Here is a 14,442-nt window from a genome sequence, read left to right on the forward strand (position 1 = left end):
GCTTAGAAAGGTAACATAACTTGCTCCAAGTTCATGTGGATAATAAGTGTCCATACAGCCCTTTGGCCAACCTAAGCCCTCCTACTAAACTGCTCTGCCTGTGTGGTGTAACAGGCCCATTTCCTTGGTAAGTAATATCCTGGGTAGGAGAATCCCCAGGCTATGAGGATAACAGCTCCTTATTCTGGAGCTAAAAATAACAACTGAAGCTCTTCTACCCATTGCTACCAACTCCTCCCCACAACATAAAAGAGAGAGAAAGCAGTTGGATCCTATCATCCCCCTGCTTAACAAAATTCAAAGTTTTAGCATAGCCTACAATGCTGTAACTGATCTGCCTTTGCCCACCTCTCCAGCTTCATTTTGTACCATCTTTCTCACCTACCACCACTAACAGGAAGGGTGTCAACAGCACCTTGCAGAGGATAATATGGGAGCCATCTTTAGGAAAATGCAATCTGCCTCAAAAAACCAAGACTAGGGTTACCTAGGTGGCTCAGTTGGTTAAGCATCTGCCTTCGGTTTGGGTCATGATCTCAGGGTCCTGTGATTGAGCACTGCATCTGGGAGCCTGCTTCTCCCTCTGCCTGCCACTCCCCCCACTTGTGCTCTCTTTCTCTCTGTCAAATAAATAAATAAAATCTTTTTTAAAAGGGCATACATGCACCACAATGTTCATAACAGCATTATTTACGATACCCAAATTATGGAAGCAGCCCAAGTGTCTATTGACTGATGAAGGCATAAAGAAGATGTGGTATACATGTATATAATGCAATATTATTCAGCCATAAAAAAGAATGAAATCTTGCCATTTGCAACAACATGGATGGAACTAAAGAGTATAATGCTAAGCAAAATAAGTCAGCCAGAGAAAGACAAATACCATATGATATCACTCATATGTAGAATTTGAGAAACAAAACAAATGGGCAAAAGAAAAAAAAAAAGACAAGGCAGGAGACAGACTCTTAATTATAGAGAACAAACTGATGGTTACCAGAGAGGAGGTGGGTGGAGGGATGGGTTAAATAGGTGATGGGGGATCAAGGAGTACATTTGTTGTGATGAGCACCAGGTGATGTATGGAAGTGTTGAATCATATTGTACACCAGAAATCAATATAATAACACTGTACAGAGATCTTGGTGATGGTGGGAATCTACCACCTGGATTCAGCCCTGGTGAGGAATGTTTGAAGGAGGCATTGAGGATTTAAGAGCAGCTTTATGTAAAAACACAATGATGAATTGTGACACTTAATTTATTGTTTTCACTAAAATGAGATAGGCCAGTAACCTTGCCTACAGGAATGAGTCCACTGGTTTCCAAAAACTTCTGTCGATTCTGATGTTTTATTTACCCTTAAGACAAAAGGTGAGGGGGTTAGAGGAGATAAAAGGACCTCTGAGAGGAAACAGGAGAAATAAATTTCCTGGCAAGAAAAGGGTGATAAACGTCACCATATTGTGACTCAGGCTACACCACCACACCACCCGCTGCCATTCTTCCATAATTCTCGAATCCTCCTTTACCACAGTGAGCTTAAACACCCCTTCATTTATTTTTTCATCTCCTTTCTGAAGCCATCATTGAAACCGATGCCATGTGTTAGAATCATACCCAGTGTTGTAAACCACATTAAAGACATATCTGACTTGAGTACGGGGAGTAAGGATGGCATTTAGAACACAAAATGGCAGCCATAAAATACCACAGTGAGACAACATGAGACCGAAGAAGTGTCTCTACTTCTCAAGCTTTGCATGAAATGTTTTTATTCTTTTACAATATCTGAGAGGAGGGATGGAGAGCCTTCTGTCCATGAGAAATGGACAGGTGAGGGTTTGGAAAGGTGGAGAGCAGAGGCTGCAGATGTGTGCTACCCACCGCTCTGGCCATGGCTCCTGAGGAAAGGCCCAACAGGCAAGACTGCCTTAGAGCTAACCCATAGCATACACAATCAGCAACTATTAGAGTCTGAAAAACAGGTCATATTTTTCTATTGAACGTTATCTGCAAACGCAGTTCCCTTCATCTGCTTCACCACAGAGTAGATGCAGAGTCTGAGCTTTGACTGACCATCCTTTGGAGATTTTCTAATCATAACAACTTGCATCAATGTAAACAAACAAAATCACTGTGAACATGGGTGTTGCTTCTCCCTCAGTGTCTATAGCTTTATGTTTCCAAGAGAAAAAAAAAAACAGATGTAGAAAGTAGGGAACGGAAGGAACTAGGGAAATGTACGTAAAGCACTGAGGAGGCAGAAGAAACTTCAGCTATGTAGGGCAGTCTCTTAGTGAGCTTCACCTTGACTTCCTAAATCAGAACCTCTAGGGCTTGGTCCTCTGTATTCCCATAACCTCTCCAAGGGATTCTTAAGCACACCAAAGTCTGAGAATTACCAGATAACCTCTCCTGACTAAGTTTGGACTAGTGGTGTCTAGCCCACACCCAACTCAGTCAGAAAAGCAATCCCTTGCCCTGACAAATGCAGATGGAGAAGTCTCCCAATTAATGAGTCCTGAATAGAGCATAGGAGGAACAGTGGCAGATGCTAACACCCTGCTGCCCTACAAGAAGGCTCACAGGGGTACATTTCCTCAGGCCCTGCAGATTATTCTCCCAACTTTTAGGACCCCAGAGCTCTTCTCGGGGTTATTTCTGCAGTCCCTATCTTGTCCACTAACTCTTCATAACAGCCAAGTTGAAGTTTGCTGATCCCTACAAAAGGTCTCCAAATCTGGCCTGGAGCAGCAACTGTTATCTCCATTAATCCAAAATTTCCTATCCGTCCAGTCCATCTCTGTTAGAATTCTCCAAAGTAAAGTCTTCTGGAAGTGGATGTGGAAATTAGTATAGTAAAATATAGGAGCATAGTCCAGAAATCAGAACACCAGGACTCTACCCAAGAAGGTCAGGGTGGTTCTGAGTGTTGGCTTCCCCATTCCAAATGAGGAGGGGTCTGCAGCATTTCTAAAGGTCCTTCCTGCTCCACTGCCCTGCAATTTCTAAAAAAAAGCCAGAGTCACTTCCTGGAAAATCTGTGTATTCTGCTTCCTCCAGACAAATTATAGAAGACAACTTACACCTTTTTACTGCACACCTCTGCTTGTAGTGATTAAGACAGAAAAGCAGAGGCAACATAGCAAAAGACCTGAAAACTACCTCCAAAAAGTAAGGTAGGAACCAAATTGCAAATACTGTTTGTTATGGGCCTGGCGCCATCTAGTGCATTTTGAGATTATGTCAAGCTGGTTATTGCTATGTTGGTGTGTTCTCCCTACAGCCATCTTGTGTTCTTGACACGAGGTGAGCATTTACTACTACATTTTCACATTTTACTACAGCACACACTGTGTATGAGGTTCTGTGAATGTTGTATAATAAATTATTATTTTTTAGAAGATTTTATTTATTTATTTAAGAGAGAGAGAAAGAGAGCACGAGCAGTGTGGAGGGGTAGAGGGAGAGGGAGAAGCAGACTCCCCCCTGAGCAGGGAGCCCAATGCAGGACTTGATCCCAGGACCTTGATATCATGACCTGAGCTGAAGGCGGAAGCCACCCAGGTGCCTTTTTTTTTTTTTTGATGGGCCACAAAGTTTTTTGGTTTTTTGGGGTTTTTTTTAATATTTTTTATTATATTATGTTAGTCACCATACAGTACATCCCTAGTTTTTGATGTAAACGTCCATGATTCATTACTAAAGCAAAGTTTTATTGAGCGATAGTAATATGATAGCACAAAGCTCCCAAGAAGGATGGGATCCAAGAGGGTTGCCCAAATGTTTTATAATAAATTATTTTAATTACAACCTGAAACTTGCAGAGAGTCTAGAAGAAATTGTGAAATCCAATGTCTCATTGAAACAAAAGTAGAATCAAAGTTAAAATATGCTTGATAACTTTAAAAATCATAATAAAATGTGGATATCTACCTCTGTATCTGCATTCTGAGATGGCACTATAACAATGGTGTATACATAGAGATACACATGTAAAGAGTAAATCAAAGTCCATGACCCTGTCCATCCAAATTACTGGGATCTCATGTTTCCTTTGCACCTCACTTTCTCCCACTCCTATGCAAATACCAACAACAACAAAGCTGAATTTTAAAATAGAAGAGAAGGTAATAAAGCTTTTGGAAGATAATGAATAAAATGAATGTTTAGCTCAAGGAAAGATTTTTAAATAATACTCAAAAATTGCATATCTTAATGAACATTTCATAGTAAAATAAAACGCTTTTGGACAATAAGAGATATCATAAACAAAGTAAAAACAAAACAAAACGACAAAAAAAAGGTAAGACCTCAATGTAAGACAGGAATCCATCAAAATCATAGAGGAGAAAACAGACAGTAACCTCTTCGACATCAGCCACAGCAACTTCTTTCAAGACACGTCTCCAAAGCCAAGGGAAACAAAAGCAAAAATAAACTTTTGGGACTTCATAAAGATACAAAGCTTCTGCACAGCAAAGGCAACCCACAAAATGGGAGAATGACACTTGCAAATGACACTACATTCAAAGGGCTGGTATCCAAGATCTATAAAGAACTTCTCAAACTCAACACCCAAAAAACAAATAATCAAGTCAAAAAATGGGCAGAAGACACGAACAGACACTGCTCCAAAGAAGACATACGAATGGCTAACAGACACATGAAAAAATGTTCAACATCGTTAGCCATCAGGGAAATTCAAATCAAAACCACAAGGAGATATCACCTTACACCAGTTAGAATGGCAAAAATTAACAAAACAGGAAACAACAAATGTTGGAGAGGATGTGGAGAAAGGGGAACCTTCTTACGCTGTTGGTGGAAATGCAAGTTGGTACAACCACTTTGGAAAACAGTGTGGAGGTTCCTCAAAAAGTTAAAAATAGAGCTACCCTATGACCCAGCAATTGCATACTGGGTATCTATCCCAAAGATACAGATGCAGTGAAAAGAAGGGGCACATGCATCCCAATGTTCATAGCAGCGATGTCCACAATAGCCAAACCGTGAAAGGAGCCAAGATGCCCTTCAACAGACGAATGGATAAAGAAGATGTGGTCCATATATATAATGGAATATTACTCAGTCATCAGAAAGGACGATTACCCAACTTTGGCATCAACATGGATGGAACTGGAGGAGATTATGCTAAGTGAAATAAGTCAAGCAGAAAAAGCCAATTATCATGTGGTTTCACTTATTTGTGGAATGTAAGGAATAACATGGAGGATATTAGGAGAAGGAAGGGAAAAATGAAGGGGGGAAATCAAAGGGGGAGAAGAACCATGAGAGACTATGGACTCCGGGAAACAAATGGAGGGTTTCAGAGAGGCGGGGGGTGGAGGGATGAGTTAGCCCAGTGAAAGGTATTAAGGAGGGCACGTATTGCATGGAGCCCTGGGTTTTATAAGCAAACAATGAATTATGGAACACTACATCAAAAACTAATGATGTACTGTTTGGTGACTAACATTAAAAAAAAGTCATAACCTAGAAAAGGATATTTGCAATGGAATTTAGAATAAAGAATTGCTATAAATCAATTAAGAGAAAACCTAAAAGGCAAAAAAAGAATATAAAAGTCTAAATGACCAATACCTATGAAAACTCATTAATCATTAGAGAAATGTAAATTACGGTTACAAAAAGATATCATGGTACAACCATTGAATTAGCAAAAAAATAAAACAGCTGCTAATCCAAGCATTTGCATAGTAGGTCCATACTTTGATGGTGGGAGTGAACAGGTAGGCTAAAAGACAAAGAATTTTGTTAATCTTGTATACCTTTGGGTGGAGAAACTATCTCCCCAGGTCATCTAGAATACATATGTGCTTTTAAGTAGGCATGGGATTAGAAATGTGCTCAGAGTAGTCTAGGAAGCCAAGACATTAAATTAAAGTGGTCCTGGATTCATTGTGTCTTAGGGTGCCTAAAGGAAGAAAAATGAAATCTGAACACCTGTACCCTTAATACAGGCCTCACAAGATTCCCACAGATACACACTTTCAAACATGAGCTTAAAATCCAAAATTACAAAACACATGAGGCAACACATCACCATGACTAAGAATCAGTAAAAATAATAAACTGCATATTTATACCCCTCAAGAATATCAGAGAAAGGAATTTTGGGGGTATATAACAGAATAATTGTGCTTAGGGGCGCCTGGGTGGCACAGTGGTTAAGCGTCTGCCTTCGGCTCAGGGCGTGATCCCGGCGTTATGGGATCTAGCCCCACATCAGGCTCCTCCACTATGAGCCTGCTTCTTCCTCTCCCACTCCCCCTGCTTGTGTTCCCTCTCTCGCTGGCTGTCTCTATCTCTGTCAAATAAATGAATAAAATCTTTTTAAAAAAATAATTGTGCTTAAAATATTAAAGTAATAAAAGATGGAATAAAAAACATGAGAAAGGAACACAATACTATCCAAAAAAATCAGGCATATTTTGAAATTTAAAAAAATCTAGAATTGAATAAAATAGACACTGAAAATTTAAAACTCAGCAGTCATGTTAAATAGCAGATTAGATCCAGTTGAAGAGAGAATTGATTATGTGGGATAGATATATGAAAAAAGTTCCCAGAATGCAGCACAGAGAGATAAAGAAATGGAAAATATGAAAGAGAAGTTAAGAAAGTTATAGAATGAAAAGGCCCTATTTACTATCTAATAGGAATTCCAGAAAAAAATAACAAGGAAGAACTAATATACAAAGAGATAAATGGCCAAAAATTTTCCAGACCAGTAAGTAAAAATACTCAGACTGAGGAATTGCAATCAATCCCAAGCAGAGTAAATATATATCTACACTTTGATATTATAATAAATATATAAAATGCCAGAGGCACCTGGGAGGCTCAGTCAGCTGAGTATTCGACTCTTGATTTTGACACAGGTCATGATCTCAGAGTCGTGGGATTCAGCCTGGCATCTGGCTCCATGCTTGGCAGGGAGTCTGCTTGAGATTCTCTACCCCTGCACCCCTGTCCCCAGCTCTCATGCTCTCTCTCTAAAATAAATGGATAGGTCTTTACTAAAAATAAATAAATATATAGAATGCCAAAGAAAAACAACTTACTCATAAAAATGATAGATTTACAGAAAACTTCTTAATAGCAACAAAGTATAAACATTTTTGAGCAGGGATGAGCTTTTGAACATAACCCTGAAATTACCAAAGGCAAAATTCTCTCCAGCACATCTGGCAACATTCAGAGATGACTCCTCTGTACTGAACCATGTTAGATTCATAGTATGACCCAATAAGAACCCCTATGCAATGAGATTATTATTATTAAACTTACAGTACAGATATCCTTAGTGGAAGAGAAGATTGTTGCTACATGCAAGAATAGTACTGAATGCAGGGAGAAATGTAAAGGTTTCAAGGAGAAGCAGGTGGTTTTAAAGATGACTCATGGAGGATAAGAAGAATATAAGTCAACAAAGAGGCAGAAGTGGTATTCCAGATGAGGGGGATATAGAATATTAGTCACAAAATTGTGTAAGAATCAGCATGTTCCAGGGCACCTGGGTGGCTCAGCGGGTTGAGTGCCTGACTCTTGATTTCCACTCCAGTCATGATCTCAAGGTTGGGGGATTCAGCCCCCCCCCCAGGTTCCATGTTCAGTAGGGAGTCTGTTTGAGATTCTCTCCCTCTCCTTCTGCTCCTCCCTCTGGCTCGTGTGCGCATGCTCGATCTCTCTCCCAAATAAGTACATAAATCTTAAAAAAAAAATCGGCATGGTCCATGGGAATATTGGCTTAATCAGTACTTTAAATTCCATTTTGGAATAGTAGTAGAAACCGTTGGATGAATAGCATGAGGATAGATTAAGAAATTTATCCTTTCTCCTGAGGGCAACAAAGTATAAACATTTTTGAGCAGGGATGAGATTTTGAACATAATATTTCTGTTTGTATTTTCTTAAATGTAGAGGGGAAAGTAAGGAATATATGCAGGCTTTTATCCTTAACCTCTGAAGGCACCCTGCCAGCCCTAGGTGCTTCCTCCACAACATACCTGCCCACTACTACCAGATTACTGCAGCCCTTGCTCACACAACTTCACCAGCATTCTATTGCCTAAAGGATAAAGTCCAAACTCCTTAGTACAACATTCAAGACTCTTCAAAATTCGAACCCAACATACCTCTCCAAAAAGTTCACTTTAAGGAAATTAATGCTCTGACCAAATGGCTGGCAAAATAAATTCTGAAGAGGCCACTGTATCTCCCACCTACTTTCCTTTGCTTATGCTATTCTTTCTCCCCAGAAAGCCTGATTTCCTATGTACTACTTAGTCCTACCCAGGTTTTAAGGTCTAATGCAAACCCCTGTATCCTCTAGGAAGGCTTTTCATACCACTGTAGGGTCATGCTGACATCATCTCTTAGAATTCAGTAATTCTTACGGTCTCTAACCTTCCTCTGGTACTGAACACAAGCTACCTTACCAGAAATTACCGTTTTAGGTAGAGGGCTACATACCTCTCAAGCAGGAACCTGTTAGTTTATAAATTCTTACTATCGCAACTGCTCCCAGCAGTGCCTGGTATACCATTATGATCAACAACTGTTAAAGATGACCAGGCCTTAGTTTGAAATTATTAGCGGACTCTCCCCACCGGTAGCTTTTGATAGGTTCTCCGCCAAGGTTACTATCGCCCAACCCTCACATGCGTAGCACACTGGTTTAGGAAACTAAACCAGTACACTTAGCGAAGATGGATTACTTCACTATAAATGACTGTTTGCTACTTGTAAAGTCAACAACAATGTAAGTAATAATATGCGAAATCTGAATTTGAATCCAGTAAGGTGGTGGGCTTTTGGTAAAGATTTGAAAGTAAAAGCGTTCCCCACCCCGCGGCGTCCTTTTTCAGAATGCTGCCGACCCACGCAAAACCACAAACAGCCACCCCAGCCCCTGGAAAGACGCCCCAGCAAGGCAGGCTGAGGGGGCGGGCTTTAATCTCTTTGATTGGCTATCTAGAAACGTCTGCCTCTGATGATTGGTAGCTGCCGCGAAGGACGCCGGGACTGGCACGTGGTACCGGTCTTCGGAGCCAAAAGGGGGCAGAGATGGCGGCGGAAGCTTCTGCAGCTCGATTCACCTTGTCTTCCTACCAACAGATGGAGAGGAAGAGTCAGCCCTGGGGTACTGCCGAGATTCAGTGTACTCAGTGTGGAAGAAGGGTGTCCAGAGTTCCCGGTGAGGAGATCGAGGGTGAGCCCCCTAGGGCCCTGCTCTGCCTTGGCCGCCTGCCCTTCGAGGGCTCCACCCCAATCAAGCTGCTGGGTGTGTAGACCTCAGAGCGAGGCCCACCCGGAAGTCTGAGAGCCAAGTGAGCTGGCAGTGTCGGGGACTAGCCGTTCAGCCGCAGCAAGATGGACGGTGAAAACTGTCTCACGGGCATCCCCGACTGTCAGGAGCCCACCCTCAGGGCAGCAGAGACACCCACTGTGGTCGGTTGAGGGTGGTTTCCTGCCTCTCCAAAACTTTCTCCACTTTGTACCTGCTTCTCCCCTTTTTTCACTGATTCTCTTAAGGGATGGTGTGTGAGCTCTCTTGAGCACTATTTTGAAAACTTCCCCAGGTTCACAGATTCATGAAAGTAGTAAATGTAAAAATTTAATCCATGGTCTGTGATCCAGAAGTAATGAGATTCGATTTTCTGGTGTAGTTTTTGTTATAGGAGTAACAAGTAGACCACTTTAAAATGTTCCTGGATTAAAAAAAAAAAACAGATGTACGGGATCGGGTGGAAGGCATTATTGCTCAGTTTGGCTTAAGGCATTGTTCGGGAAACAATTTTTCCTGTTGTGCATCTTGTGTTTTTCTTTGTACGTCAAGGGGAAAAATCCACTGCACTCCTATTGATCTGTAGAATCAACTCAAGTGAAAACACATTCAAGTTACTTTAATTTAAAATACCTTAGAGTGCTGTGTGTCTGACCGAGGAGAGTTGTTGAATTTCAAACTGCAGCTGCTGAATGAAGTCTTTATTACCACCCCCATAACTGTTTAATGTTTGTACTTTAAAAGTGAAGTCGTTAATGGACTCCGTTTAAGAGACATGGACCTTTGTAAAGAAAGTTGGTTCTGTTTTAGGGTGGAGGGCCAAATTTCTCCTACTCCGTTTTTTTTTTTTTTTTAATCACTGCTGTTACATAGAAAAGCTCTACTGTTTGAAAGAAATAAGTTGTTTAGAACACGACCTTTTAAAATCACTCATTCTTCCATATATTTGTATTACAATGCTCAGAAATACTCTAGCTGGCGTTTATGCATATAAAATTGTGAAAGTGCTTTGTAAGCTTATGATGCACCACAAATTAGACTTGAACAATAGCAAATTTTATAAAGATAGAACACAGTTTAACGAATTTTATTTCTTTGGTAGTATCTCTAGAATTTAAATAGAACTTTAAATTTAGCTTGGTCATAAGTTTCAGATATTTCACTTGGCTTGAAAACTAAAGCGCTTTTTAATCAAAAGAATGTAATTCTTACAAATCAGCAAGAACACTAATTTTTTTGCCAATAAAAAATGACTGATTTAATCTAATAGTTTTCCTTTCTCTTGCAAAGTATTTTAAAATGACAATTTTTCAAGTTACATAGCCAAAACAAATATGTTTATTATGATAAATGTCAAATTCTATTTAGAGCATTAAAATCTTGATATTAGATTTTCACTCAAGATTATGGTATTTCCCCGCATGAATGCTAGGTTTGTGAAAATGATCTTTATGTGGGTCATGTGTGTGTGACATTAGTAGCATCTGGCTTCTGTCCTTGCCAGTATCTTAGATGATTGTAAGAGAGCGTCTTCCCCATGTCTCATATTTGCCTTCCCTGCTCCCTTCACAGGATTGGAAATATAAATTAGTAGAGGCAGTAGGATCAAGTAGAAAGAATATTGGACTTGGAAATAGAACTAGGCTGGAGTGTGGATTATACCATTTACTTAGCCAGATCACCAAAATGTTTACCATTTCTAAGTTGAATATAACCTTCCCAAGCCTACTTAGCTGTGATATTTACAGAGATCAAATAAAGTATGCCAGAGCATTTTGTATGATTACAGAATATGGCAAATTCAAAGTATTATAGGTACCAAAAGCTATCTAAATTAGTGCAAACAATATTACATGGTACTGCCTGGTTTTTTTGTTTTTTTTCTTCTGAATTTACAGTTTCTCCTGAATTTTGTTTAGTAATTCCTACATTTCTAATGAAACTTGATATCTTTTCCTATGCATGAGTGTCCCCTTTAACTTTCCCCTCTGATTAATGTTTCACGTTCAAAGCTAACAAATTGTTAGAAGTTTAATTCACAACAGAATTTTATCAATAGGTCACTACCATGAACTTCAATGTGGACATATTTTTTGTGAACTCTGCTTGTTAATAACTGAAGAATACAGCACAATTATATGCCCTGATTGTGAGGTAAGTTTTATCATCTTTCGTCTTCAATACATTACAACCTAATGTTAAAGGTAAAAATATTAGAGAAAACATACTTCTGGTTAGAACCTAAAAACTTGCATTTTTGCTGCTGACTCTTAAAGAAGCTTAACAAAAAATAAAGCTTTTCTGATTCATTTTATAATTGTTCAGAGTGATCAAAAAGAATACAGAGTTTAAGTTCTGTATTAATCAGCCTACATATATTTTTACTCTTTGGAGACTTCTGTGGAAAATTGCCTCTTTTCACTTATTTTTAATGAAGTATATTCCTTTCAAATCCCTACCCTTCTTTACCACACCAATACCATGGAAGCAAATTTTGAAATCTGCCTGCCACTTAATCTTTGTGTGTCATCAAGTCTACATTTGTAGAGATGCCATAGTTTAAAAAAGAGGAGCAAAACAGTGGCCTCGGGTTAACTTCAGAGACACTAAAAAAGTACAGTTGCACTATAGACCCATAATAATGAGAACAAATCAAGGATTTCAAGTCAAATTTAATGAATATCTTTGCATTTGCTACAAATACAAATGTAGTTCAATTTATATAGTATGTCCCAAGAAAATTGTCTTAATCTCTTAAATTCTTAATGTTCCACTTGAGATACCAGATATTAAGGATTTGTAGGTATCCATTGTTTTTTGTGTCAGTGAGACAAACAATACAGAGGTGGGAGACCTGGAATGCAGTCCTAGTTCTGTCACACTAAGCCTGAATTTCCTCATTTGTGAGATGGAAATAATATCTACTTTTCTTAGGATTGTAAGAGTCAAATTTGAATTATGTAGAAGTCCTCTACAGGCTTCAAGACCATTAAATTAAGTGTTATAATTGACCCATGATATTTAGGTATGGATTAATTGGTTTGTAGGTTAAACATGGAAAAAATACACATACATACTTTTATATAAATTTGTGAAGGTTTTAATTATAGTGGAAACATTTACATACTAAAAGACATCTGTTTTGGAATTACGTACGTACTTTACAAATAATGGCCATTATTGTGGAAGAGTCCCTTCTCCTGTGTTGTTTTTTGGTGTTTTTGTTTTGTTTTGTTTTTTGGGTTTTTTTTTGGTCAGTGGGTTCCTCAGATGTGGGTTGACTACATAGTTAAAGCAAAGGGGAGCCTAGTTTCTGTGGTTGTAATGGAAGATCCCTGACTGATTCAGTCTTGTGGTGGGTAAAGAATAAGGAAAGGGGAATAAGCAGGCAGGTGGAACTATCTCTGCTTATACCTATCCTGTTCTAATATTCAAAAAAACAGACAAATTTATTACAACAGTAACTTTTCCCTTTTTTGTCAAATGATTTCATGTTCAGTGGTCTTAAATCATTATACTTCTGTTATTTTGGAAAACATCTATACAAATGTTTATGGTATGTTTACAAATATTGGTTTTGATTTTAGGGTTGTGATAAATTTTTTATTGTTTTGACTAGGTCTGACTCTTTGGAAGATCTGTGATTTGTCTTATCCTTCCCTCCTTTCTCCCATTTTCCTTGTGCTATTAGCCCAGTGAATTGACAAGGGACTATAATCGGATTCTTCAGATGCACTAAAGCTGATTACTATTTTTTTAAAAAGATTTTATTTATTTAAGAGAGAGAGAAAGCACGAGCAGGAAGCCCAACACAGGACTTGATCCCAGGACCCCTTGGATTATGACCGGAGCCAAAAGCAGATGGTTAACCAACTGAGCCACCCAGGCACCCCAGCTGATCACTTAACGGAGTCCCTTCAGGAAGCTTTCCTGAAATTGTTACCACTCTTATTAGTTTTCAAAATTTAGGATTTTTGCTGATATCTAGTATTTATTTGGAATAAGAGCAAATGGAAGAATCTAGTCTAAATTAATAAGAATGAATTTATAGAATTTTTCAGTAATGTAGTTTATTAGTTTTATATTATGTGCTCATTTCTAAAAAGTAAGATTTAGGGGCACCTGGGTGGCTCAGTCGGGTAAGCCTCTGCCTTCAGCTCAGGTCATGAGCCCAGGGTCTTGGGATTGAGCCCCATATCTGGCTACCTGCTCTGTGTGGAGCCTGCTTCTCCCTCTCCCTCTGCTGCTCCCCTTGCTTGTGCTCTCTCGCTCTGTCAAATAATAAAAAAAAAAAAAGTAAGATTTACTTATATTTACATAGGCTTATATTTTTAATTCATCTTTAATTTTGAAGACCTACATAATGCTGTTTATTTCAAATTTAAACCTAAAATGATTCCATTCAGGATTAATGGATATACTTTTGTTCTTATTTCTGAGTTTGGGTGAATATGGATTTATGTGTCAGTCTTTATTTTCCATAGATGTATAGTTTTTGATTACATCTGTGCTTTTGATTGATATTAATTGTTAATAATTGCCATTCTGCATTTTGCACAGCAAGATGGCAGATTTTGTTCAGAGGATCATACTTAGGTATCATTCCAGAAATACTGATATTGTATTGATCTTTTTGACCTGAGTCCAAAAATATACTGGGTGAGAGGTAAGGATAAGTTATCTAATCAATAGATAATATATATTAAAATCCCATGTGGTCCCCTACTATTAATGTATTTTTATTTATATGTCTCTTTATTCTGGTTAAGAGTTGGCTTGTGTATCTTGCTGCTCCCCTGTTGGGGGCATATATATTTATAATTGTCATATGCACTTGTTGAATACTTCCTTTAAGAATAATATAGTGCCCTTCTGCGTCTCTAACTATAGTCTGTAGTTTAAAATCCAATTTATCTGATATGAGAATTGCTACCCCAGCTTTCTTTTGAGGTCCATTTGCGTGAAAGATGGTACTCCATCCCCTTACTCTCAGTCTGAATGCATCTTTGGGTTCGAAATGAGTCTCTTGTAGACAGCAAATGGATGGGTCATTTCCTTTTATCCAATCTGCAACCCTGTGGTGCTTTATGGGAAGGTTCAAACCATTCACATTAAGACTGAGT

At 38.8% G+C, this 14,442-nt stretch overlaps 1 protein-coding gene across 2 annotated transcripts in view; it reads left to right on the plus strand.

Moving 5' to 3' along the window:
- Positions 1–9,099: 9,099 nt before the first annotated feature.
- Positions 9,100–14,442, plus strand: part of RNF17 (ring finger protein 17) — a 122,869-nt gene continuing 117,526 nt past the window's right edge. For both annotated transcript variants that reach the window (XM_008692102.2, XM_008692103.2), the window contains exons 1-2: positions 9,100–9,229; positions 11,379–11,473. In XM_008692102.2, coding sequence (XP_008690324.2) covers positions 9,100–9,229; positions 11,379–11,473 — 225 coding nt within the window. The remainder of the gene's footprint in view (positions 9,230–11,378; positions 11,474–14,442) is intronic.

The sequence above is a fragment of the Ursus maritimus genome, unplaced genomic scaffold (assembly GCF_017311325.1).
Source record: "Ursus maritimus isolate PB19 unplaced genomic scaffold, ASM1731132v1 scaffold_10, whole genome shotgun sequence".
In the NCBI taxonomy this organism is placed as follows: domain Eukaryota; kingdom Metazoa; phylum Chordata; class Mammalia; order Carnivora; family Ursidae; genus Ursus; species Ursus maritimus.